The sequence below is a fragment of the Myotis brandtii genome, unplaced genomic scaffold, assembly GCF_000412655.1.
Source record: "Myotis brandtii unplaced genomic scaffold, ASM41265v1 scaffold987, whole genome shotgun sequence".
Lineage (NCBI taxonomy): Eukaryota > Metazoa > Chordata > Mammalia > Chiroptera > Vespertilionidae > Myotis > Myotis brandtii.
Window position 1 is genome coordinate 475,837 of NW_005372107.1, and position 26,133 is coordinate 501,969.

The window sequence follows — 26,133 nt, forward strand, 5'->3', positions numbered from 1 at the left end:
GGGATGTGCCCTCAACCAAGGTACATGCCCTTGACCGGAATCGAACCTGGGACCCCTCAGTCTGCAGGCCGACGCTCTATCCATTGAGCCAAACTGGTTAGGGCTCTAATGAGTCTTAAGGGGCCAAAATCAAGGTATCAGCAGGCAGCACTCCCCGGGGAGATCCTCGGGGGTGCAGTGGTCTCCTTCCTTTTCCAGCCCAGAGAGCTGCACCCCTTGAATTCCGATGTTCTGACCCCTTCCTCCACCTTCAAAGCCGCAGCAGCGCACCTCCTCTCTCTGACCTGCCTTCCTCTGCTTCTGTCTACAGTCGAAGGTCCACTTGCCTCCCCCTGTAAGGACACTTGTGATTACATGTAGGGCCCACCCAGATCATCGGGATAATGTCTCCGTCATAAAATCCTTGACTTAGGCCTGGCCGGTTTGGCTCAATGGGTAGAGCATCGGACCTCAGAATGAAGGGCCTTGTGTTCGATTCCAGTCAAGGGCAAGTACCTCGGTTGCAGGCTCGATCCCCGGCCCCAGTCGGGGCACGTGCAGGAGGCAGCCTACCGATGTGTCTCTCTCACATCGATGTTTCTCTCACTCTCGCTGTCTCTCCCCTCCCTTCCACTCTCTCTAAAAATCAATGGGAAAATATCCTTGGGTGAGGATTAACACACACACACACACACACACACACACACACACACAAGATCCTTCCTTGGCTTAATCACATGCACAAAAGACCCTTTTTTCACACCAGGTAACACTCACAGGTTCCAGTACTTAGGACCTGGATATCATTGAGGAAACCATTCAGCTAACCTCACCCCCTAAGCCCCCGTGTCCTCAGCGTGAAATAGGACACTGAGGATTCGCCAAGTTCTTCAGGTGAAGCTCTCAGAACAGTGCCCCGCCTAGCACAAGCACCCAATCAGAAGGACGGGGAGAGCCTCCGTTTCTCTATCTGGAAAATGGGGGCAGAGGAATGTGGACTCCAGGGGGTTCCCAGCTCTTTCACTCCCTGGGGTGATTCCTCTCTGTCCCCCCAGTTTTAGCAGAGAAAAAGCAAGGCGCTGAGAGGAGACACCGGTGTTGCCAGTTAGGCCTGGAGCTGGGGAGGAAATGGCCACAGCAGACCCCCAGCATCAGCCCAGGCCAGAGGCAGGAGGTGAGGGGTCCCGGTGTGCACAGTGTCTGTCTCTCAGCGCCTCCCCTTTTCTCTCTTTGCAGACAATTGGTGTTATTCTCTCTAACTCCCTCTGTCAGTCTGTCTCTGTCCCTGTTTCAGTCTCTGTCCTTGTCTCTCATTTGCTCTCTCTCTCTTCCTCTCTGATTTCCCCTGAGTTAGTCTGTCTGTGGCCTCTCTGTCCGCTCCCCCCACCCCATCTCTAGCTCTACCTCTCACTGTCTCTCCCTCTCTGCGTGTCTGTCTCTCTCCCTCTCTGTCTCCGAAGGGGACTCTCCTCTTCTCAGCCCGGGAAGTCCCCGAAACCTGTGGCCTCTCCCGGGACCCAGCTGGCAGGCAGGATGGGGAGAGGCGCAGGTGAGTCACAGGAGGAAGGACATTCCTGCCGATTTTCTGGGCTTGTGCACAGCCAGGCTCCCTGCCTGCCCCTCCCCTAATTCACCCCTGGACCTCACTGGTGTGTGTCACTTAAGGGAGAGACAGAGAGAACGAGTCAGAGAGAGACAGAGAAACAGAAAGAGAGAAAACAGATACAGTGACACAGAAAGAGAGAGAGAGTCAGTTATGGAGACAGAGACAAAGGAAAAGAATGAAACAGAGAGATAGCAAAAGGCAGAGACGGAGAGACACAGAAAAAGAGAAACAGACAGAACTTCGGGGAGACCAGAGCAGTCTGAGGAGGGGATGGGTGGGGTTCAAGACAATTCCCCCATTCTTCAAATAAAAGAGGAAATTGTGTCAGAGGGTGGTGAGGTCATCCGGCCCCGGAAGTGTAATTCCAGACCACACAGTTTCGTGTGACACGCACACCTGATGCCTCCCGCCCTCCCCAGACCCATGTCTCAGCCGGAAAAAGCAAGTTTCCGAGGAGTGAAGCCACCTGCCCATGGTCACCCAGGAGCCAATGGCTGAGCTGGACCTCAAGCCAGCCCTCCTGGACCAGCACCCCAACTTTCTATTTCCCCACCTCATGCACGTTAATATCTCATTCACTCTTCAGGCAAAACCCAGGCGGGGCCCCAGGTTCCACCCGAGGAAACGGAGGCTCAGAAAGGAGGCTATCTGTTGGTCCACGGAGTCATGCGCGGAGTGGTCAGCTTGACGGCCCTGATGTCAGATTCATGCCTGTCTCCACCTCCCTTCCCACCTCACAGACAGGAAACCCGGGCCAGAGTCTGGAGTTGGGTGCAATAATACCAATGACAGGTACAGTTTCCTGTTGAGCACCTACTATGCACCAGGCACCATGGCAACCCCTTGGTGGTATTCTTTTATGTGCCTAGCACACCAGCCCTGAGAGGGAGGCACTGTCATCGTGCCTTCCCAGATAGGGAGCTGGGGGCACAGGGAGGTTAAGGAACCCGCCCAGGCCACACAGCTAGTGAGTACCTAGCTGGAATTTGAACCCTCACAGTCTGGTGCCAGCCCCCACACTCTTTTTTTTTAAAATACATTTTTATTGATTTCAGAGAGAGGAAGGGAGAGGGAGAGAGAAATTAAAACATCAATGAAGCCCTAACCGGTTTGGCTCAGTGGATAGAGCGTCAGCCTGCGGACTCAAGGGTCCCAGGTTCGATTCCGGTCAAGGGCATGTACCTTGGTTGCGGGCACATCCCCAGTAGGGGGTGTGCAGGAGGCAGCTGATCGATGTTTCTCTCTCATCGATGTTTCTAACTCTCTATCCCTCTCCCTTCCTCTCTGTAAAAAATCAATAAAATATATTAAAAAAAAATCAATGAAGAGAGAGAATCGTTGATTGGCTGCCTCCTGCACGCCCCCTACTGGGGATTGAGCCTGCAACCCCGGCATGTGCCCCTGACTGCAAACTGAACTGTGACCTTCTGGTTCATGGGTCGACGCTCAACCACTGAGCCACACTGGCAAGGCAGAGTTCCCCCACTCTTTTTTTTTTAAATATATTTTATTGGTTTTTTACAGAGAGGAATGGAGAGGGATAGAGAGTTAGAAACATCGATCAGCTGCCTCCTGCACACCCCCTACTGGGGATGTGCCCGCAACCAAGGTACATGCCCTTGACCGGAATCGAACCTGGGCCCTTTCAGTCCGCAGGCCGACACTCTATCCACATATGCCCGCAACCAAGGTACATGCCCTTGACCGGAATCAAACCTGGGACCCTTCAATCCACAGGCCAACGCTCCATCCACTGAGCCAAACTGGTCAGGGCCCCACACTCTTCATCACTAGGACATACTGCCTCTTAGAAGAGGTTTCTTTGGGACTTTTCTACTCATCTTTAAATCACCAGCTTAAGGCTTCAATGACTAAGAATAACAATAGGCAGGCGCCATTGTTATGGGGGCTCAGCCCATCTGGTATCCAGATGACCTAATAAATTTATAATCCCTTACCAAAAAAAATAATAATAGCAATAGTTTCATCACTGCGTAGTGGTAGAGGTAGAGGTAGCTACTACTTACTCAGTGCCTGTTACTCTCTCCCTTCCCACGCCTGTTCCAGCTACACTGCCAGATCCTCGGGCACGCACCTACCTCAGCTTTTGCACTGGCTCTTTCCTCCCCCTGGAACTCTTCCCAGACCAATTGCCCGACTTCTTCCCTCACCCATTCAGTCTCTGCTCAAATGCCACCTGCTCAGGGAAGCCCTCCTGGATCACCCCCACTGAAACTGACCACACCTCGCCTGTACCTGGCATCTTCTTCAATCTGGCTTGTTCTTCCCCGTTTTATTTACCACTGCCTGACAGTCAGAGATTAGATAACACAAATCTACACCCCAACGCCCCAAGGGCAGGGACTTTGCTTTGTTTGCTGCTGTGACGCAGTCCTGGACCAGTGCCTGGCACTTAGTAAACACTGAAGGAATTTGCCAAGTCCTCCAAGTGGGTTAGCAGCTGTTCAAAGATCTCACCTTCATTAGATTGCTCTGATTGGCCAGAAGCATCCTAACACAGAGAGACTATTTTATCTTTTGCATTTTATTTAACTTAAAAAAAAATGCATTGCCCTGGCTCAGTTGATTAGAGCTACCTGATATGCAAGGTTGCAGTCCGATCCCCGGTCAGGACACATACAAGAATCAACCAATGAATGCATAAATGAGTGGAACAACAAATCAATGTTTCTCTCTTTCTCCCTTCCTCTCTCTCTAAAATCAATAAATTAAAAAGATATAGTATGAATCTTTACAAACACACAGAAAAGGAAAGAGAATGACATATAAGTCACCTTAATCCAGCAGTTCTCAACCTGTGGGTCGCGACCCCTTTGGCGGTCGAACGACCCTTTCACAGGGGTCGCCTAAGACCATCCTGCATATCAGATATTTACATTACGATTCATAACAGTAGCAACATTACAGTGATGAAGTAGCAACGAAAATAATTTTATGGTTGGCTCACAACATGAGGAACTGTATTTAAAGGGCCAGAAGGTTGAGAACCACTGCATACTTTGGCTTTTTTCCCCCCTACAGCATATTAAAGTAGATGCAGACATCAATGACATTAACCTCTAAATATTTCAGGGAGCTATAAAAATTAAGAACAATTTTCCCACATAACCACAAAGACCTTGTCATAACAGCACTATATACTTTTTGGCTGAAGTATTTTAAAGCAAATTAGAGACATATTATTTCAAGCCCAAATATTTCAACATTCGTCTCTAAATGGTAAGACATTTCCCCACATAACTACAATACCATTGTCCCTCCTAACAAAACTAACAAAAATCCAATATTATCTAATAATCAGCCACGAATTCCCCATCGGGACAAGTTTTAACCTGAGGGGTGAGGTTCCTTGCCCAAGATCCCAGAGAAGGAAAGGGGGTGGGGGGCTGGAATTTGCACCCCAGCGGCCTGAGACACAGCTGTGGCCTTGGCCCAGCGCGTCAGGGCAGAGCCAGCCCTCTGCTCCGCAGGCCACGCCCTGGCAAAGGAAGTCTGGCAGGGGGTGACATGGGGGAGGAGGTGGGGTGCCCACGCATCTAGAGCTGACTTGTTCTTTCGCCAAACGTGTGGGAGGAGCCCCGGGGATAACAAAACTGTCTGCTTCCCGCGGCCAGACTCAGAAGTGCAGGGAGGCCACGCACACGAGCCGCTGCCTACCATGAGCGTCCCGGGAATGCTGCCGCCGCCGCCGCTGCTGCTGCTGCTGCTGCTGGTTCAAGCCTGCATTCCAGGTAGGGGCCGGGGCCCAGCACCCGCTCCGGGAACTGAGTGTGAGGGCGGGGAAGGGAGGGACGGGAGAGGAGGGGGACTCGAAGTCCGGTGAGTTGGAGGAGAAGGAGGGGAGCTCAGTCTACAGCCCCTCCATTGAAATAATGGCTCTCCTCTCTGCAGCCCCACAGGGCACAGTGCCTAGCACACAGTATGTATGTACTCGGGAAATACTAGTTGAGCGAAGGCATTTAGCAAGAGCCACCTTTTAGTGAGTGCGCTCTTGCTTCCAGGTCCTCTTCTAAGCTCTTTACTGGCAATTTCAAACTGGGAGGGCGGGATTATATTTTAACCGTTTTACTACACAGAAGGAAACTGAGGTAGAGAGGGGTTAAGTAACCGGTCCGAGGTCACACAGCCAGTTCTTGAATACGTGGGAGTCTGATCCCCGCAGGGCCGTCCCACTGCTCTCTCCACTCTGTCACACCCCCTCTCCCCCGCGACATAGGGAGGACAGAGCATTTAGCACAAGGTCCACAGAGTCAAGGCCGAGCGTCACGGAGGCAGAGGCTGGAGACCTAGGGCTGGTCTCTGGAGGACCCTCTTACCTGCTTTCCCCGGAAAATGTAGGGGAAAGGGTTGACAAACCTCGAGGAAATAGAGAAGGAACTGAGTCAGAGCGAGGTGGGAGGGGGGCTGTTTGGGGTTGAGGAGTATTTTGTCAATGAATAACCCGGAAAGCTCTCCCGACCGTTGAATGAGTAATGACTCTGGAGGACTCCGAATTTGGGCCATATGTCAGGCCTGGAGGGCGGAGAATAGGTCTTGCAGCCGGGCTAGCCTGCGGAGCTATAACCTCGGGGCGGAGCTAGTGGGCGGGGAGAGGACCTGGGGGAGGAGCTAGTGGGCGGGGAGGGAACCTGGGGGAGGAGCTAGTGGGCGGAAAGAGGACCTCGGGGCGGAGCTAGTGGGCGGGAAGAGGACCTAGGGGACCGCTGGGGGCTACTGTGCGTGCCAAGGCGTAGTTGGGTTAGAATCTTGAAGGGCTGACGGGCGGGGTTAGAACTTTAGCGTGGACTGATGAGAGGAGAGAATGTTGGGAACAGACTTTGGAGGGGGTAGAACCTGGGGAAGCTCGGTGCGGGTAGAGGGAGTACAGGGCAGCGGGAACGGGGGTAGAACGTAAAGGTCCGCCGGAGTCGGGTGAGGATGGCATGGCCCTTGGAGAGCTGGCGGAGTAGACCGAGGGTCGGCGGGATGGGGGAGCAGAGCTTGGCTTCCGGACGGACTGAGAGAGTGGAGATAGGACTTTGAGGATAAGGCCCGCATGCAGACAGCTTTCCAGAGGAAATTAGCGAGGGGAGACGTTAGGGAAGGTCTTGTGGGGGGCGGGGAGGGTTAGAGTCTTAGGAAAGGGGTGCGTAGATAGAACATTGAGAGAGATAGACTAGGAGTGCACTGGGCTGGAAGAACGTGGCGCACGAACCTGAGCGCACGGGCTTGGAGACTTGGTCCTGGTATCAGGACATCAGCGGGCCAGAGGGGGAACCCTGGCGCAGAGCTATAATAAACTCTCCTGTGGTCCCCGCTCTCTCCCCCAGCCACCTGGGGCCTGCGGTGCATGCGGTGTGAGAGGACCGGGCATTGCCAGGTGCAAGAGTGCGCGCCCGGCCAGGATCTCTGCAGGACCACGATCCTGAGCATATGGGAAGGTAAGCCCCCACTCATGCGCGTGACCAGGAGGCTTGTCTCACCAACTATCAGGGAAATGCAAACAGAAAGACCAGGAGACCGCTTCACGCCCACCAGACTGGCAGACGATGCTGGGGTCGCTGGGGATGTGGAGCTGCAGATCCCGCCTTCAGGGCGTCCACCTCACAGAGCGATTTGGCAATATCCAGTGTAGACGAAGAGTAGAGTGCCCTACAGCCAGCATTTCAACTCCCAGGAACATAGGAACACGAAGAACCTTGGCCGCATCTGCCCAGGGACCGAATGTGCCCAGGGACACATGTGTAAGAATGTTCTTAGCGGTGATGTTTGTGATAGGGAAAATTGGAAACACCCCAAAGTCACTTGGCAGCAGAGGAGAAAATTATGATGTCATCACATAATGAAATACCACACAGTTTAAAGAAAAAACTAGAACTGTGGGTATTAACATGGATACACCTAAAAAATATAAGGTGGACAGAAAAAAAAACCATGTTGCAGAGTATGATAGCCTTAAATATAAAGTGTAAAATATATGAAGCAACAGTGTAAGAATTACCTACACCAGTGGTTGGCTCTGGACAGGGCATAGGGGAATGTGATAGGGCGGGGTAGGGTGAGGGGGGAGGGGTACCGAAGGCTTTCACTGTATCTTTTAAGGTTAGTTGATTTTAAAAATATCTGAAATAAATGTAACAAAGTGCTTAATATTTTATAAAGTTGGATGATGAATGCACAGTAGTTATTATATCATTATCCTATACTTTTGGGGTAAGCTTAAAGCATTTTCCTTTAAAACTTCATATTCGAGGCACCTCCCTGCTGATGACTAAGTTGGGAGGGAGAGGGAGATGGAGCTAGAAGGTCCCAGTGTTGTCACTGAGAGAGTAGGGTCCCTGTGAGGGGTCGGGAGGGGGGATAACTCTAGAAAAGACAGAGTTAGACCCAAATCAGAATAGAGGCCTGAGGATCAGCCACAGGCATGGTTACCTTAAGACCAGGAGTGTTAGGGGCTGGTTGAGCCCAGAGGAGCCTCCGGGGTAACAAAGATACACTCCTCACAGAAGGGGCGGAGCTGGAGGTGGTGGAGACAGACTGTGCCCATCCCGAGAAGACCAATAGGACCATGAGCTATCGGACAGGCATGCAGATCATCACCCTGACAGAGGCCGTGTGTGGGTTCGATTTGTGCAACCGGCCCAACCCTGGTGAGTAGGACAGCCCTTGCCATGCCCAACCCCAAACTCTCTCCAACTTAACCCCATAGTCATCCCGATCCTACTCTCAGTCCTATGCCACCCAACCCAACTCCATGCCTTACCCCAAGACCAACCCCAACTCAACCTCACCTCCAATCTCATCTCCAAATTCACTTTACCTCTAACACCCTCCCACTCAAATTCATCCTTGTTCCAAACACACCTCTAACCCCATCCCTAAATCGACCCCATCTCATCTCACACTATTACCAGTCCCACCCACAAACTCATCCCCTTCCCTAACTCTGCCCCATCCCATACATGTTTGTGAGGGGTTTTTTTGTTTTTTATTGTTTAAAGTATTACATATGTCTCCTTTTTCCCCGATTGACCCCCGCACACACACGTTTGTTTTTATGGTTGTTAAAGTATAAGATGCGACACCTACTCTTCCAAAGCTACACACACGTACACTCAAGAGGTAGATGAGGTATCACACTGAAGATTTGTCGTCTAACCTTTTCCATGGGACAGGAGATGGTTCGGGCAATAGATCATAAGGGACAGGGATACAAAGACCAGAGATACCAGAGGCTCAAAATTCTTAAGGAAAGTCAAAGAGGAGGGGGTCACAGGCCGCAGTGGGCTCAGAAAGATCCCTAGAATAGATGCTCCTTGACTGTTGCAGTGGAAAGGATGTGAGGAAACTTGTGTTGAGTCCCGTGGCTTCAGGCTCTGGTCGGTTTACGGAAAAGACTTAGAAAGATTCCAGTTCCCCACATTCCCACAGGAGAGAAAGGAGGGGAAGGAATGGAGGTCAGAGAGAGATTCCTTTTTCTGGCCCTAACGAGGAAGGAAATTGATTAAGGCCAGTCCAGTCACAATGCCGTCAGTAGGCAGAGAGCCTGTATTTGTATTTTTTTCTTTTTAAAAAATAGGTTTTTATTGATTTCAGAGAGAGGGAGGGAGAGGGAGAAAGGGATAGAAACATCAATGATGAGAGAGAATCAGTGATCGGCTGTCTCCTGCACTCCCCACACTGGGGATCCAGCCTACAACCCAGGCATGTGCCCTTGACCAGGAATTAATCCGTGACCTCCTGGTTCGTGGGTCAACACTCAACCACTGAGCCACACTGTCCAGGCTGTACTGGGTATTTCTTGTTCTTCATCCATCCTGACCTCAAACTTTTATCTGTTGGTGGGAACGGAATCAGATGCTCGTTTTCAAGGAAGTGATGCGAGAGATGACGCCAGCTTCCTCTGTGGTTAGATATGTCTAAGGAAAACACTAATAATTGGGTCCAAGTAATGCTTCTAATGAGATAATAATAAAAATATTTAATAATATCGATCAGTGCTGAAGGCATTGATCAATTGGAAGAGGCCTCTGGAGGCCCCCTGCTGGGTCTGGTGTTGCTCCGTTAGCTGGTGGATCTTGGGGACATGAGGATTCTAAAGAAAGGGTTGAGGTGGTCAGGGGTCCACCAGAGAGCTTGGAGCAACAGCTGTCAATTCAGTAATTTAAAGACTGACATGCCCCTATCGGCCCCATTTCTAATGCCATCTTACCCTGCGGTGGTGACTAGGTAGTTGGTTAAACCACATCCTGTACGTACGTGACACTGGACACAGCTGTGACCCAGGCAGCCTCAGGCCCTGCTCCCACGGAGCTCACAGTCCAGGGGCCGGGGGAGACCCATCGCCAGACAGTGACCGCCCAGAGTGATCAGAGCTGGGAGGGGGAGGCACCAGCAGAGGATGAGAACCGTAACAGGAGAAACAGAGACTGTGTCGTGGGGAAGCACCACCCAGACGGTCAGGGCTGAGCTGGGGGAACAGAGGCCAGAGAGGGCAGGGCTGGGCTACGTGAAGGGTAGGGGCTGTGGGACCCTGGAGGAGACACTTGACCAGGTCAGGGAAGGTTTCCTGCAGGAAACAACAGCTAAGCTGGATCTTGAGGGATGACAGGAGTGAGACTGTTAAAAAGACAGTGGAACCCTAGCTCGTTTGGCTCAGTGAATAGAGCTACAACCTGGGGACTGACAGGTCCCAGGTTCAATTCTGGTCAAGGGCACATGCCCTGGTTTCGGGCTCGATCCCCAGTGGGGGGCGTGCAGGAGGAAGCCAATCAATGATTCTCTCTCATCATTGATGTTTCTATCTCTCCCCTCTCCCTTTCTCTCTGAAATCAATAAAAATAATAAATAAATAGATAAATAAATAAATAAACCCTAAAAAATAAAATAAAAAGACAGTGGAAAGCGTTTTCCAGGCAAAGGGAGCAACAGATACAAAGGCCCAGAGGTGGGTGGGAGTAGGATGGCGGGAGGAAAGGTAACATGGGGCGAGAGGTATGGTGCATTATATTACACAGGGTCTCCAGGCTGTGGTGAGGAATATAGACTTCACCCTGGGAGTGGGGGGAGGTCATGAGGAGGGATGCGGTGATGGAGGGATGAGGTGGTGGAGGGAGGTGGTGATGGAGGGATGCGGTGGTGGAGGGATGAGGTGGTGGAGGGATGAGGTGGTGGAGGGAGGTGGTGATGGGGGGATGCGGTGATGGGGGGATGCGGTGATGGGGGGATGTGGTGATGGAGGGAAGATAGGGAAGGGGAGGCCAACTTGGGTGGATGAGGTTGTCCAGGTGACGATGCAGGTGGCTGCATTAGAGTGTCAGCCCTGCAGATGGGGAGAAGTGGGTGGACTCTGGAGCTTTTTACCGGTAGATGAGCAAGGGTTAGTGCCAGGTTAGACATGGCCGTGGTTTTGTAGTTCTGGTCACGATGGAGTTGATTGTATCAGACAAACCCCCTGCCAATGACAGCTGTGAAAACTGGACGGATTATAAACAGTTATTTGAAGTCACTGACGGGCAGCAGATGAAGAAATGAAGCTGAGGTGCTACAGTCTTTGAAATAGGGAAGCGCAGACGTTGAGTCCCTCAGACAAGCTGGGCTTTTCCTGGAGTGCACTTCCCAAATGGCACCTGTGGGGGAGAAGCAGAAACCAGAGAGAGGTCATCGCTGGGCCAAGAAGACAGAGGTGGAGTCTGGGGCTGTCAGTGTCTAGAAAATGAGAGGGAAAAGCCAGAGAAGGGACTCGGGAAATCTGCAGGTGACTTCCTCAGTCATTGGCAGGCTGTGCAGGCATAAGGTGAGACTCCAAGGAACTCAGCAGGAAGTAGTGTCGGGCAGCTACAGAACTGAGCAAGGGTTCCAGCAGGCAGAGGATGCTGGGCAGACCCAAGTTGCCAAGTTGGCCAGAAAGGCCTTGGTAACCATCTCCGGCTTTTCTATGAGACCACACCCTAGGAGTAGGGGCAAAACTGAAATAGACCAGCCCCCCCAAAAACACCTACTTCCCATCGTCAGCAGGAAGAAAGCTGGCCCTCTTTGGAAGAAGATACATCATTTTAAGCCTTTACAAATGTTCGTCTATAATGTCTGGCATCTCATCAACACTTACGAGGTAGCTTGAAGAAAATAAAAAGGACCAATGGACCGGAACCCAAGAGGAAAACCCCACAATAGAAACAGAAGCGTAATTATTCAGAATTGGAGTTATTACACGTGGAACTTTACAATAGCTGTGATCAATATATTGAAGGAAATAGAGGAAAGGATAAGTTTTAGCAGAAATCTGAGCCTGCTTGGCTAGGTAGATAGAGCATCGGCCCGCAGACTAAATTAAGGGTCTCAGGTTTGATTCCGGTCAAGGGCACATACCTCCGCTGCAGGCTCGGTCCCCGGCCCGGGTCAGGGCACATGCGGGAGGCAACCAATCAATGTGTCTCTCACATCAATGTTTTGCTCTCTCCCTCCCTTCCACTCTCAGTAAAAATCAATGGAAAAATATCCTGAGGATTAACAAACAAACAAAATGTAAAAGAGTCCTAGCTAGTTTGGCTCAGTGGATAGAGTGTCGTCCTCCTGATTGAAGGGTCCTGGGTTCGATTCCAGTCAAGGGCACTTGCCCAGGTTGCAGGCTCAATCCCCAATAGGGGGTGTGCAGGAGGCAGCCGATCAATGAGTCTCTCTCATCATTGATGTCTCTCTCTCTCTCTCCCTTCCTCTCTGAAATGAATAAGATATATTTTTAAAAAATGTAAGAGAGTCAAACAGTAAATATAGAACAGTGACTGAAATTAAGAACTCAGTAGATATGCTTAATAGAGACCAGAAATTGCAGAGCAAAAGGACTAAAGATCTAGAAAACAGATCAGTAGAATGTCCACATTGATACCTAGATGTGGTGGATCAAGGAGTCTGCCAGGTTTCTGCCCCGGAGGACTGGATGGGGCCACCTCGGAGACATGGAATTCAGGAAAGAGCAGGCCTGGGGAGAAGACGGAGAGTTTCATTCGGGGCACGTAGAGATTCGGGTGTTTGAGGGGTAGCCAGGCGGCCTCCAGGTGCAGTTGGGTATATAGGTGTGGAGGTCAGAGAGATGTCTTGCCTGGAGAGAGATGTTTGAGTTCCCAGCAGGTGGGTGGAAATGAAGCCACATCAATAGGTAACAATCCCAAGGGAGAGAGTGTGCACCGTGGGAAATGCAAAGGGCCTAAGACAACCCTGAGGATCACCCACACTTAGAAGAGCGACACAAGAAGAGTCCCCACAGGAGACCTATGGGGCTGCTTGAGTGTCCTTACAACATGCCAGCTGGCTTCCCCCGGAGCCAGTGATCCAGACAGAGCTGGGGAAAGTTGCAATGTCTTTTCCAATGTAGCCCAGAAATCACACACCATCGTTTACACAGTATCCTTTTGGTTACACAGGTCATCCCTATTATTTTTCTTTTATATTTTATTTTATTTTTTAAAATATATTTTTATTGGTTTCAGAGAGGAAGGAAGAGGGAGAGAGAGATAGAAACATCCATGATGAGCGAGAATCATGGATCGGCTGCCTCCTGCAAGTCCCCCACTGGGGATTGAGCCCGAAACCCGGGCATGTGCCATTGACCGGAATCGAACATGGGACCTTTCAGTTCACAGGCCGACGCTCTACCCACTGAGCCAAACCGGCTAGGGCTATTTTTATTTTTTTAAGTTTTTTGATTTTGAGAGAGAGAGAAAGGGAGAGGGAGAGAGAAATATCGATAGGCTGCCTTCCGCAGGATGCTGCCCATCGGGGGAATGGAGCTGCCACCCAACCAACAAGCCATACCAGGCAGGGCAGCCCTATTTATGGGAAAGGACTACACAAGGGCATAAATGCCAGAAAGTAGGGATTACTGGGGGATGTCTTGGAGATGGGCTACCACAGGGAGCAAGAGAAGAGTTTTAAGTAATTGTTCATTTACTCATTCATCCATTCAATAAATATTTATTCAGTATCTTCTCTGGCCCAGGCCCTCTGCTGGGTGGTATTGGGACACAGTCGTGACAAAGACAGCCTTGGCCCTACTCTCCTGGGGCTGAGAGTCCACTGAGGGAAATAAGCCTGTCCCCAGACAGGGATGATCCGGAGTGAGCAAGGCTGGGATTGGGGGGGTGGGGGGAGCGCGGGGCAGAGAGGCACCTGATCCAGCCTAAAAGGTCAGGGGGCGCTTCTTGGGGAAGGTGAAATCGGAGAAGACGATTCCTGAAGAATGAGTAGGATATACGGAAAGTCAAGAGCAAGGGGACAGTAGATGCAAAGGCTGCATGTGTTGGGTGTATATTTGGGGACTGCGGGAAGCGGTGTGGAGTAGAGTATGAGGGACTAGTGAGGGAGATGAGGCAGGAGAGGTAGGCAGGACCCCGTCTTTGATGGGCCTTGAATGCCACGCTGAGAATCGTGGATTTTATGCTGAGGGCACCGGGGAGCCATGGAGGGGTTTTGAGCAGAGGAGAGACAGGGTCAGAGTTGAGTATTAGAAACATCCTTCTAGGGCCATGAGGGGAGGCACCGGGGCTGGGGCGGGAGTGGCAACAATGGGCCCCGGGAGGCCAGGGAGGGACTGGTACTGAAGGAGGTGTGAGCTGGACCTGGTCGTGGGACTGGAAAGGGGGGAATGGGTTCCAGAAAAGGCTCAGAATGGACAGGGTTTGCCGACTGGCTGGAGTGGGATAAGGAGGGGTTGATGCTGAGGTGAGTCTTCAAGGGAGCTGGCTCTCCAGGACTCTCCCGTGGACTCACCCTCCTGCCCCTCCCCACGCAGGCCGGGCTCCCACCTTCCCCCGAAGCCGCTACCTCGAATGCGTTTCCTGTGCCTCTTCGGACCTGAGCTGTGAGCGGGGCCGGGACAAGAGCCTCCAGTGCCGCAGCCCTAGTGAGCAGTGCCTGGAGGTGGTGACCCACCAGGACCGGGCAGGTGAGCTGCCAGCAGCTCCTCCTCCCTGCTTGGCTCCTTCCCAAGGCTGTACTCAAACCCCCAGATCACAGGGATTTAAGCCAGGTAGGAAGCTAGTCCTCCCACACGCAAAAGTCCAGTGATGGGACGTCCGGGGCCACAAAGGTAGTTCAGTCACCAGGAACCCAGACGCTTTCTGGTCTCTGACATATCGCTGCCATTCTCAAGATTGCCTCCCGGTCCACAACAGCTGCCGGAGTCCCAGGCCTCGTGTCCAAGTTCCAGGAAGAGGGAGGGGAGCCCTGCGGGAGTGGCTCAGTTGACTGAGCACCGTCCCATGCACCGAAAGGTTGCCAGTTCGATTCCCGGTCAGGGCACATACATGGGTTGCGAGTTTGATGCCCAGTCGGGGAGCATATCCGGTCAAGATTTCTCTCTCACATCAATGTTTCTCTCTCTCCCTTCCTCTCTCTAAGCATGTCTCCAGGTGAGGATTTTTTAAAAAATATTCTTATTAATTTCAGAGAGGAAGGGAGAGGAAGAGAGAGATAGAAACATCAATGATGAGAGAATTATTGATCGGCTGCCTCCTGCACACCCCCTACTGGGGATCGAGCCCACAACCCGGGCATGTGCCCTTGACTGGAATTGAACCCAGGACCCTTCAGTCCGCAAGCCAAGGCTCTATCCACTGAGCCAAACCGGCTAGGGCTCCGGGTGAGGATTTTTTTAAAAAAATACACAAAAAACAAGGAAGGTGAAAAAAAGGGGCACCTCTCATTTTGTAAGGGTTCTTTTTTCTGGAAACCCTATAAACCTTTCTACTTATATCACATTAGCCAGAACTTAGCCCCATGACTATAGATCCTGAGACTGGAAAACGTGTCTTTGGCTAGCTATATGCTGCCCCAGAGGAAATGAGGGCCCTATACTGAAGGGTGGAGCAGAGAGAATGGACAGACGGCTGCTGCGGTGGGCCAAGCCAGGCTCGGGCCTTCATCAACCATCTGACCTCTCCTTTGCCCCACAGGGAGCCCCGGAGATGAGCGCCACTCCCGAGGCTGTGGCAACCTCCCTGGCTGCCCAGGCCCCACCGGCTTTCACAACAACCACACCTTCCACTTCCTGCGGTGCTGCAACACCACCAAATGCAATGGGGGCCCAGGTAAGGGGCAGGGGGCCCAGCGTGGAGCCTGGGATCTGGGAGCGAGGGGCACTCAAGGACATGGCCACTCTCTTGCGGGCACATACCTCCTCTCTGGGTCTCTGTTTCTTCCTCTGGAAGGTAGACATAGCAAGTCCTTCCTCAAAGAAGGATTTTGTGGGAATCCAATGAGTCTATCCAACCTTCACCAAGACCCATAGGGGACACTGCCTACCTCTTGAGTCCTTCCACTGCTCACCACCCTGGTTTAAGCCACCGTGACCTCTCGCTTAGATTGTTGCAGTAACCTCCTCTCTGATCCCCAGTGTTCAGCACAGCAGCAAGAGAGATTTTTTTAATGTAAATAAGGTCTTGTCGCTCTCCTTCCTCAAGCACTTTAATGTCCCCTTGCTCTGAGGATAAAACCAAAGGCCATGCTATGCCCTATGTAATGCATCACACACACACACACACACACACACACACTTCGCCTCCTGGTCTTTATTTAGTCCCGCAACTGCCAAACGCCGCCCTGCCTCAGGGCCTTTGCACATGCATGCCCTCCGCTGGGAACACGTCTCCCTGAGGAGTTCGCCTGACTGGCTAGTTCTCATTGGGGTCGCAGCTTTAAAGTATCATCCTCAGTGAAATGTTCCTGCCCCTCCCCTTCCGTATAATCTCAGCCCATCGTGTTACTCTGTGTGAAAAGTGCTGTCCGGCAGAACTTTCCACAGCGACGGGGTGTCCTTTCCTGTGCATATGGTCGCCACTACCACAAATGGCTATGGAGCACTGGACATGGGAACTGAATTTTAAATTTTATTTCATCATTGTTCATTCATTGTGGCTAGTGACTACCGCATGGACAGTGTCACTGTAAACTCTGAGTTCTGTGAGAGTAGGGACTGTTTGATCTTACCCAGATGCTTACCCAGAACCTGGTCAGACAGGGGCTGGGGGGGGGGCGGTCCTGAGAGTTGGGATTTCTCCCACAGGCCCCAGAGAACCCCCAAAAGAGAGTGCGGTTCCAATGTCTGCCACAAGGGGGCGCCGTGCCATCTCAGGCTGAGAGCTGGGAGTCCGTGCAGGAGGACACCTCTCCCTACCCCCTAACCCTGTTTTAATGACCTTCGCCTCTTGTCTTCTCCCAAGTCACGGAGCTTGAAAACCTGCCGCTGAATGGCCTCCAGTGCTACAGCTGTCAGGGGAACGGCACCCACGGATGTTCCTCCGAGGAGGCCTCCCTCACCGCCTGCCGAGGCCCCATGAACCAGTGTCTGGAGGCCACAGGCACTAACGGTGAGGCCCTTTGGGAGCTGGAGGGGGATGTGTAAGAGGTCATCTTCCAGTTCGGCTGGACTTGGTGGAGGTGGGTCTTCCTGTGGGGTTTCCCGCTGCAGGGTACAGACTGCAGTAAGGGATTGGGACTTGCCCAGTCGGGCATGTGGACCGTTTTAGGGAAGGGACTTCCCATGGACATCCCCGGCTCCCATCCTGTGACGTCCTGGAAAGGTCTCTGTTCCAGTGGTTCCCAAACTCTTTGGTCTCAAGATTCCTTCCCGCTCCTAAAAAGTATTGTTTCCGTCGGTTATATCTATCAGATATTAACTGCATTATAAATCAAAAGAGAAATTTTTATAAGATGTACTTATTAATTTATTTTAAAATAACAATTAAAAACTCATTACATGTGAATCTATTTTTTATGGAAAGAAAAAGACTACATTTTCCAAAATGAAGGAAAAAAAATTTTTAACGAGAAGACTGGCATTATTCTACACTTTTGCAAATCTCGTTGCTGTCCGGCTTCATGGAAGGCAGCTGGGTCCTCAGAGCTGCTTCTGCATCCAGTCTGTTGCAAGATCACATGTCCTGGTGGTTGTGGAGAACACCATTATACGCTCACGAAAGCGGAAAAAGCCAAACGATGTTTTGGCATTATCATGAGAATGTGTTTAACGTCACAGATCCCCTGCGCCACGCTCAGAGCTTCTGCTTTCTCTGGTGGTGCCCACCACAGGGTGGCTCGTCACCCGGGGAAGCGCAGGCCCGAGAGCTGGACGTCACACAGTCTTCTCTCTCCTCAGGGCCGGGGCACCCGAGCTACACGGTACGAGGCTGTGCGACGGCCTCCTGGTGCCAAGGCCTCCATGTGGCTGAAGCCTTCAGACTGACGGATCCCAGCGTCTCCTGCTGCACTGGAAACGGCTGTAATCACCCCAACCGCGATGCCCAGTCCCGCAGGGGGGCCGCCCCCCGGCCGGGCCCTGCCCGCCTCAGCCTCACCATCACTCTGCTTGTGACTGCAAGACTATGGGGAGGCACTCTCCTCTGGACCTGACCCCCACACTCTCCCTGCCCTGGCTGGATCCAGGGGACCCCTCCGCCCTTCCCGCAGCTCCCAGGCCTGCAGACTCGCTGTGTGACCTCAGGCCAGTGTGCTGCCTCCTCTGGGCCTCAGTGTTCCCAGCCGTGAAGACACCTGACTCACAGAATTACGAGAAACGGAGGAGAAAAGCTAGAGAAAGGCTGCGGGCCAGCAGGAGTTCTTGTGATTACTAATATTGTTGCCCCTCTTGTTGTTATTATTAATTAATATTTGTTTTATTTAATATTTTATACTTTATATAAAGATTTTTATACCAATGAACAGGGTCAGACCTGCCCTTCTCCATAGCGTCTTTCTTTCTTTCTTTCTTTCTTTCTTTCTTTCTTTCTTTCTTTCTTTCTTTTTTAAATATATTTTTATTGTTTTATTGATTACAGATAACCTTTGTTTAGCTGCATGTACTTTTACTTAACCAGTCATGATTGATGACCACCAGAGATAGGTCTCCTAGGCTTCTGTAACAAATTACTCTTGGAATGAATAATCTAGAAAGAAAAGTCAACATTGCATTACAGCTGTGAGAAATCTATACAAAGTGATCAGGTAGTGCAGTGCAGTTTGAATGCTTGTGGTCTTGGAGGTGTGAGAGAAAATGACCTGTATCTGGGCACAAACATGGGTTCTATGCCAGCAGTGCAAAGTGTAAAACTCAAATCAACACATGTCACAATTTTTCAATGAATATTCTTTTCACCTCAAATTTGTTACGTGTGTAAACTCCAGAGCCTATCTACCTATGACCATGGTTCTCAAAATGTGGCCCTTGGAAATCCATCAGCCCTGCCTGTAAATTTAGAACTACAAATCCTTATGTCCCATCCCAGACTTAAATGATCAGAGACACGGGGACAGGGCCTAACCATCTGTGTGGTTAACAAACATGCCGGGGGAATCTGTTGCCTGCTACAGTTTGAGAACTGCCAATGGGAGATGAGAGCAGCATATGCCACTTACTAGCTCTAGCTATGAGACTGTAGGCAAGTCACCAAAACTCTGCTTAATTGCTCATCTATGAAATAGGAATAGCTGTCCGGCTTCATGGAAGGCAGCTGGGTCCTCAGAGCTGCTTCTGCATCCAGTCTGTTGCAAGATCACATGTCCTGGTGGTTGTGGAGAACACCATTATACGCTCACGAAAGCGGAAAAAGCCAAACGATGTTTTGGCATTATCATGAGAATGTGTTTAACGTCACAGATCCCCTGCGCCACGCTCAGAGCTTCTGCTTTCTCTGGTGGTGCCCACCACAGGGTGGCTCGTCACCCGGGGAAGCGCAGGCCCGAGAGCTGGACGTCACACAGTCTTCTCTCTCCTCAGGGCCGGGGCACCCGAGCTACACGGTACGAGGCTGTGCGACGGCCTCCTGGTGCCAAGGCCTCCATGTGGCTGAAGCCTTCAGACTGACGGATCCCAGCGTCTCCTGCTGCACTGGAAACGGCTGTAATCACCCCAACCGCGATGCCCAGTCCCGCAGGGGGGCCGCCCCCCGGCCGGGCCCTGCCCGCCTCAGCCTCACCATCACTCTGCTTGTGACTGCAAGACTATGGGGAGGCACTCTCCTCTGGACCTGACCCCCACACTCTCCCTGCCCTGGCTGGATCCAGGGGACCCCTCCGCCCTTCCCGCAGCTCCCAGGCCTGCAGACTCGCTGTGTGACCTCAGGCCAGTGTGCTGCCTCCTCTGGGCCTCAGTGTTCCCAGCCGTGAAGACACCTGACTCACAGAATTACGAGAAACGGAGGAGAAAAGCTAGAGAAAGGCTGCGGGCCAGCAGGAGTTCTTGTGATTACTAATATTGTTGCCCCTCTTGTTGTTATTATTAATTAATATTTGTTTTATTTAATATTTTATACTTTATATAAAGATTTTTATACCAATGAACAGGGTCAGACCTGCCCTTCTCCATAGCGTCATTCTTTCTTTCTTTCTTTCTTTCTTTCTTTCTTTCTTTCTTTCTTTCTTTCTTTCTTTCTTTTTTAAATATATTTTTATTGAGTTCAAAGAGGGAGGGAGAGGGAGAGAGATAGAAACATCAATGATGAGGGAGAACCATGATTGGCTGCCTCCTACACGCCCCCTACTGGGGATCGAGCCGAAAACCCAGGCATGTGCCCTGACCGGGAATCAAACCTGTGACCTCCTGGTTCATAGGTCGATGATCAACCCCTGAGCCACACTGGCTGAGCGGGTCCATCTTTCAAAGATGCATGGGGGGCACCCTTCCTCAGGCTCCTGGAAGTAGGGGTCACATGGTAGGACCCAGGTGGTCAAGGCCTCTGCTTGGGAGCAGTCCCGTGGGGCCTTCACCCCAAGTCACCTCCACATCGATTTCTGGGCTCCAAATGCAAACTTCTCACTCACCCACCTTAGCACTAACCTTCCCGTCTCTTCTCCCAAACGCCAAAGGTCAAGACTACTTTGTTGTTCTATGTGGGCATGTCTCGTTTCCTGCGGCTCTGAGACAGCAGATGTATGGGGGATGACCTGCCTGCCAGGCCCCCCTTGATGCACTGCAGTGAAGAACAGGATAGGACTACATTTCCCCTGATGCTCTGGGGCCAGGACATAAAGGCTGGGCGCTATTTCCTAAGATTCCCGCAGACTCACTGACAAAAACAGAGAGCTACCATTTCAGTGGCGCTCTTGAGCTCACTGTGGAATAGTTCACATTTTCCATGGTTCACTGAGGCAAACCCATAGGGACAAATGACATGGGGCCCTGTGGCAAATGAAGAAAGAGATACGTCATCTTCCCTGGTGCTTGGGACTAGGTCTCTTCTTAGGACCTCCCCAAAGCACATGTTGCCAACTGTCATTGGCTTAAAGAGAGGGGGTCTTGAACACAGTGGCTCTGTGACTGCTTTGACCCATAGAATGTGGCGGGAGGGGTGCCACCCCCCGCTCTGGGCCCAGGCTTCCAGGAGCCGTCCGCTTCCGGGGAGCCAGCTGCCGTGCGAAAGTCCTCCTGCACCCAGCCGGCGTGCCGTGAGGCCGCCCAAGCTGCCCATGCATGGGTGCCATATGGAGAGAGAGCCACAGATGGTCCAGTCCTCTCAGCCCGGGCACCACACAGGCGCGAAGGAGCTGCCTTGGACATCGCCACCCCAGCAGATGCCACGTGCAGGGGGAGCGGGAAGCCCAGCTGCTCCCATTGCCTGGGGCTGCTATCAGTTACTACAAACGGACAGCTGGGTGGCTTCAACCACAGGCATTCATCCTCTCAGAGTTCTGGCTGCTGGAAGCCCAAAATCCAGGTGCTGGCAGAGCCATGTTCCTCCTAAAGTCTCTGGGTGCTGCCGACAATCTGACAATCCGTGACGCTCCTTGGTTTACAGCTACATCACTCCACCCTCTGCCTGTCGTCACGTGACCTTCTCCTCTGTGAATGTGGCTGTGCGTCTCCAAATCTCTCCCTCTCCTTATAAGGACGCCAGCTGTGGATTTAGGGGCCCACCCTAACCCAGTATGACCTCATCTTAACTTAATCACATCTGCAAAGACCGTATTTCCAAATAAGGTCACACTCATCGATCCTGAGGGTTAGGACTTCAACATATATTTTGAGGGGACACATTCAACCCACATCGCCAGTTAATAGCCAGAACCAAGGTTTCAGATAGAGGGCCCCCGCGACCCATCCCCTTCATCTCCAGCTGTTCAAGCCAGCCCATGTGGGCCCCAGGCCCTTGCGGGGCACATACGCGCTGCCCCTGCTGAGCCTTGCTGAAATTCCTGACCCACAGAGTCACAAAACAAAAAGGCTGTGGTTTTACACCGCTGGGTTTGGCTTACTTTGTTACACCGCAGTGGTTACCTGGAACAATCGTGTGTTTGCTTGTTTCGCTATAATATCCACAAAGGGCAAGGCCTTGTATTTGCTCCCTACTGTCTAGACTAGAACCTAGACTAGTGCCTGGGACATGGCAGGTGCTGAAGAAAAGGAGGAAACAAAGGGAGGAAAGACTACATCTTCTATGTTATCAAAAGCTGGGCATGGGCCCTAGCCGGTTCGGCTTTTGGACTGAAGGGTCCCAGGTTCGATTCTGGTCAAGGGCACATGCCCGGCTGCGGGCTCGATCTCCAGTAGGGGGTGTGAAGGAGGCAGCCAATCAATGATTCTCTTTCATCATTGATGTTTCTATCTCTCCCTCTCCCTTCCTCTCTGAAATCAATAAAAAACAACAAAAACAAAAAAACCCAAACAAACTGGGCATGGGCTCCATCTCCCAAGATAACATTTTCTGAGATGCTCCATAATTAAAATTGAGGATAATCTCACCTTTGCCATGATTCCCTCCGATAGAAATTGCAGACTAGCACCACATTTCCCAGGATGCCTTTCCACAGGAACTGAGGCTAGGACTGCATCTCCCATGAGACCCAACGGCAGAGACTGGAGTCTGGGATGACATCTCCTATGGTGCCCCACGGCAGATTTCGAGGCCAGGGATAAATTTCTCATAATGTTCTACACCGGAGCTTGTAATCAGGACCTCATCGTTGCTGGCTCCCAAGGTGTTTTCCAGGGATCTCGCTTGCAAGAAGTAAAATCCAGTTAAGCTGACTTCAGCAAAAATGACAATGTTATTAGAAGTTTAGAATCCAGGCAAGAGCTAGGTCTCTGGGCCTCACCAGGGACAGGAAACAGAATTGAAAAGCGGTGTGCGAAATTACGGTTGTCTCCCTTTTGCAAAATCTCTCTGCTTCTCTCCTCTCTCTCTAAATGTGTGGCTTTCATCATGGGCTTTTTCTGTCTCTCCACAGCAGGGGTCCTCAAACTACGGCCCGCGGGCCACATGCAAATACAAATATTGTATTTGTTCCCGTTTTGTTTTTTTACTTCAAAATAAGATATGTGCAGTGTGCATAGGAATTTTTTCATAGTTTTTTTTTTAAACTATAGTCCAGCCCTCCAACGGTCTGAGGGACAGTGAACTGGCCCCCTGTTTAAAAAGTTTGAGGACCCCTGCTCCACAGACTACCTTCTTTTCCTTCATACATAGTAGCCAAAGATGCCCTTGAAATGTCAAGTACCAAGAACGACCGGGTCCTGGTTCTGAGGTTCTAGCAGGCAGACACTGATGGGGTCTAGTTTGGGTCAGGGCTCTGCCGAAGACCCCCTCCGCTGCTATGGCCAGGGAGGTGCATCAGAGCTACTCCATACAGTTGTCCGGGTTATGAACAGGCCTCCACTGCTCCCGCAGCGACCAGGGGATGCAGCCCCCTCAGCAAGAGCTGGGAGAACAAGCTCTGTGAGGGAGACCCTATCACAAGGATGGGGGAGCAGCTGGAAAAGAACACTCCCACTCAGGGCTGCCCCCATGGATTCCGTGTGATCACAGGTAATATGGTGGCCAGGGGTGTACGTGACAGGACACACAACGCAAAATGATTGAAACAACGAGGAACTGGATTACCAGATAACAAGAGGTCATGACCAGGGTAGTTCCTGGGCTGACTAGTTCAACGTTTCCACTGTGTCCTGAAGGAGCTGCTTAGGCTTGTCTGTCTCCTGAGCCGCATGATGACCACTGCAGCTCCAGACATCACACCCACACTCAGAGGCAATAACAAAAGGCCATTTCTACTCAGGGTCTCTTTTTTATTTTATTTTTATTTTTTTAAAAATATATTCTATTGATTTTTTACAGAGAGGAAGGGAGAGGGATAGAGAGTTAGAAACATCGATGAGAGAGAAACATCCATCAGCTGCCTCCTGCACACCCCCTTCTGGGATGTGCCCGCAACCAAGGTACACGCCCTTGACCAGAATCAAACCTGGGACCCTTCAGTCCGTAGGCCGATGCTCTATCCACTGAGCCAAACCACTCAGGGCTCTTTTTTATTTGTTAAAGTGTATTTTTATTGATTTCAGAGAGGAAGGGAGAGGGAAAGATAGAAACATCAATGATGAAAGAGAAGCCTGGATTGACTGCCTCCTCCACGGGGGATGGAGCCCACGCGTGCTCTGACCGGGAATCGAACAGTGACCTCCTGGCTCATAGGTCGACACTCAATCACTGAGCCACGCCAGCGGGCTGCGCCTCCTTTGTAAAACCAAGAAAAACTATCCCAAAACATACAGGCCAACTTGCCCTCACGTTTTACTGGCCTGACCTGTTACATACCTGGTACACCCACGTCTACAGCAGCCACTGGAAGGGGGCAGGGAACCACAATATTCTGCAAACTATATTCAGACCCCACTCCTAGGGCTCCCCCCACATCATCTGGCTATTAAAGAAAGGTGTCTGCCTGACCCAAGTTAGGATGTTTTTAGGGAGGAACAAAAGGGGGATGTGTATCAGAGGGGGGAGACCACCCAGTCTTCCTCCCGTATAGGGAAAAAATTGTTCTTCCCTACGGTGTCCTTCCCGGTGTGTCATCTTCCTTTGCACACTGCCACCATACTCACAGCACTGCTAGTCACCAATTGTGGGGGCGGGGTCTCCACACCAAGCAGCGCTCTGTGACACCAGTGGATGCTCTACCATCTAACTCAGTTCTGACACTATCTACCTGGAATAACATGAGGCCCCGCAGGAGAAGGCCCGTCCCACCAAGCCTTTCCCCGCTCCAGGTGCCAGCGGCAAGTCCAGGTCGCCTCCTGCACTGTGACCCATCGGCTATAAGCGAGAGGCTCCCGGTGGGTGTTCTACCATCTAACTCAGTTCTGACACTATCTACCTGGGATAACATGAGGCCCCGCAGGAGAAGGGCCCGTCCCACCAAGCCTTTCCCCGCTCCAGGTGCCAGCGGCAAGTCCAGGTCGCCTCCTGCACTGTGACCCATCGGCTATAAGCGAGAGGCTCCCACGGCGCCCTCTTCAGGGCTGATTAACTCGCTAGAGCAGTGGTTCTCAACCTTCCTAATGCCTCGACCCTTTAATACAGTTCCTCATGTGGTGGTGACCCCCAACCATAAAATTATTTTCGTTGCTACTTCATAACTGTAATTTTGCTACTGTTATGAATCGTCATGTAAATATCTGATACGCAGGATGTATTTTCATTGTTACACATTGAACATAATGAAAGCATAGTGATTCATCACAAAAACAGTATGTAATTATATCTGTGTTTTCCGATGGTCTTAGGCGACCCCTGTGAAAGGGTCGTTCGACCCCCAAAGGGTCGCGACCCACAGGTTGAGAACTGCTGTGCTAGAGACAGGAAGGGTACAGATGTGCCTCCAGATGGGAGAGACGCGCAGGCCAGGTGTGTGGGCAGGCGAGCAGTTTCCATGCCTTCTCTGCGCACATCACTCTCCCTGTACCTACGTGTTCGCCAACCCAGAAGCTCTCTGAACATCACACCTGCGGGATTTTTACGGCGGCTTCGCCACGTAGGCGTGATAGGTCCTTAACTCCCCCGTTCAGCCCTTCTTCCCTCTCAAGAGCAGGGGGGACAAAGCTGAAAAGTCCAAGCTTCTAATCAAGGCTTGGTCTTTTAGGTGACCAGCTCTCACCCAGGAGCCCAAAGTCACCTCATTCAGACACTCCTATCACCCAAGAAATGACAAGGTTTTCAAGCACTCTGTGCCGGAAATGGGGGGCAAAGACCAAATATACACTGAGTGGTCAGATTATTATTATGACCACCCCATCAGTACTTCATTGACACTTCCAAAAATACTGAATATTGAAAACTTCCTAAGCAAATACTCTCAAGGTTTTATTATTATTATTATCATTATTTACATAACTAATTCACTTCATTGTACTGATGGGGTGGTCATAATCATCTGCCCGGTCATAATAATCTGGCCACTCAGTGTATGTGCCTATTATCTCACAGAATGGCAATGAGTAAACAACTAACAAGGTCTGCAAGATCCCAAGACTTCAAAAACTCAGGAACACTTGCCCTGGCCGGGTGATGCAGTTGATTGGAACATCGTCCCATGCACATACCTGGGTTGTGCGCTAGATCCCCGGTTGGGGTGCATGTGAGAGACAACCGGTCGATGTTGCTCTCTCACATCAACGTTTCTCTCTCTTTCCCTCTCTCTCTCCTCCTCCTTCTCTCTCTAAAATCAATAAACATACCCTCGGGTGAGGATTAAAAAAACCCTCAGAAATAGTCAACTCATGGTGTGCA

At 51.3% G+C, this 26,133-nt stretch overlaps 1 protein-coding gene across 2 annotated transcripts; it reads left to right on the forward strand.

Annotated features, from left to right (window-relative positions):
* Positions 1-5,201: 5,201 nt before the first annotated feature.
* PLAUR (plasminogen activator, urokinase receptor) lies at positions 5,202-18,298 on the forward strand. Of its 2 annotated transcripts, XM_005886504.2 has the most exons (7): positions 5,202-5,337; positions 6,916-7,026; positions 8,092-8,235; positions 14,373-14,525; positions 15,535-15,669; positions 16,801-16,947; positions 17,736-18,298. In XM_005886504.2, the coding sequence occupies exons 1-7, from the start codon at positions 5,265-5,267 to the stop codon at positions 17,987-17,989; spliced, it is 1,017 nt and encodes a 338-aa protein (XP_005886566.1). In that variant the 5' UTR covers positions 5,202-5,264; the 3' UTR covers positions 17,990-18,298. The 2 variants fall into 2 exon arrangements, with proteins under 2 accessions (XP_005886566.1, XP_014389035.1); XM_014533549.1 differs by lacking the exon at positions 14,373-14,525.
* Positions 18,299-26,133: the final 7,835 nt, after the last annotated feature.

Bases quoted from the DNA above. Each gene is read 5' to 3' on its own strand.
- PLAUR (XM_005886504.2), top strand. From the start codon at position 5,265: ATGAGCGTCCCGGGAATGCTGCCGCCGCCGCCGCTGCTGCTGCTGCTG. The intron at 5,338-6,915 runs GTAGGGGCCGGG...TCTCTCCCCCAG, and splicing joins GGTTCAAGCCTGCATTCCAG to CCACCTGGGGCCTGCGGTGC. The intron at 16,948-17,735 runs GTGAGGCCCTTT...CTCTCTCCTCAG, and splicing joins GGAGGCCACAGGCACTAACG to GGCCGGGGCACCCGAGCTAC.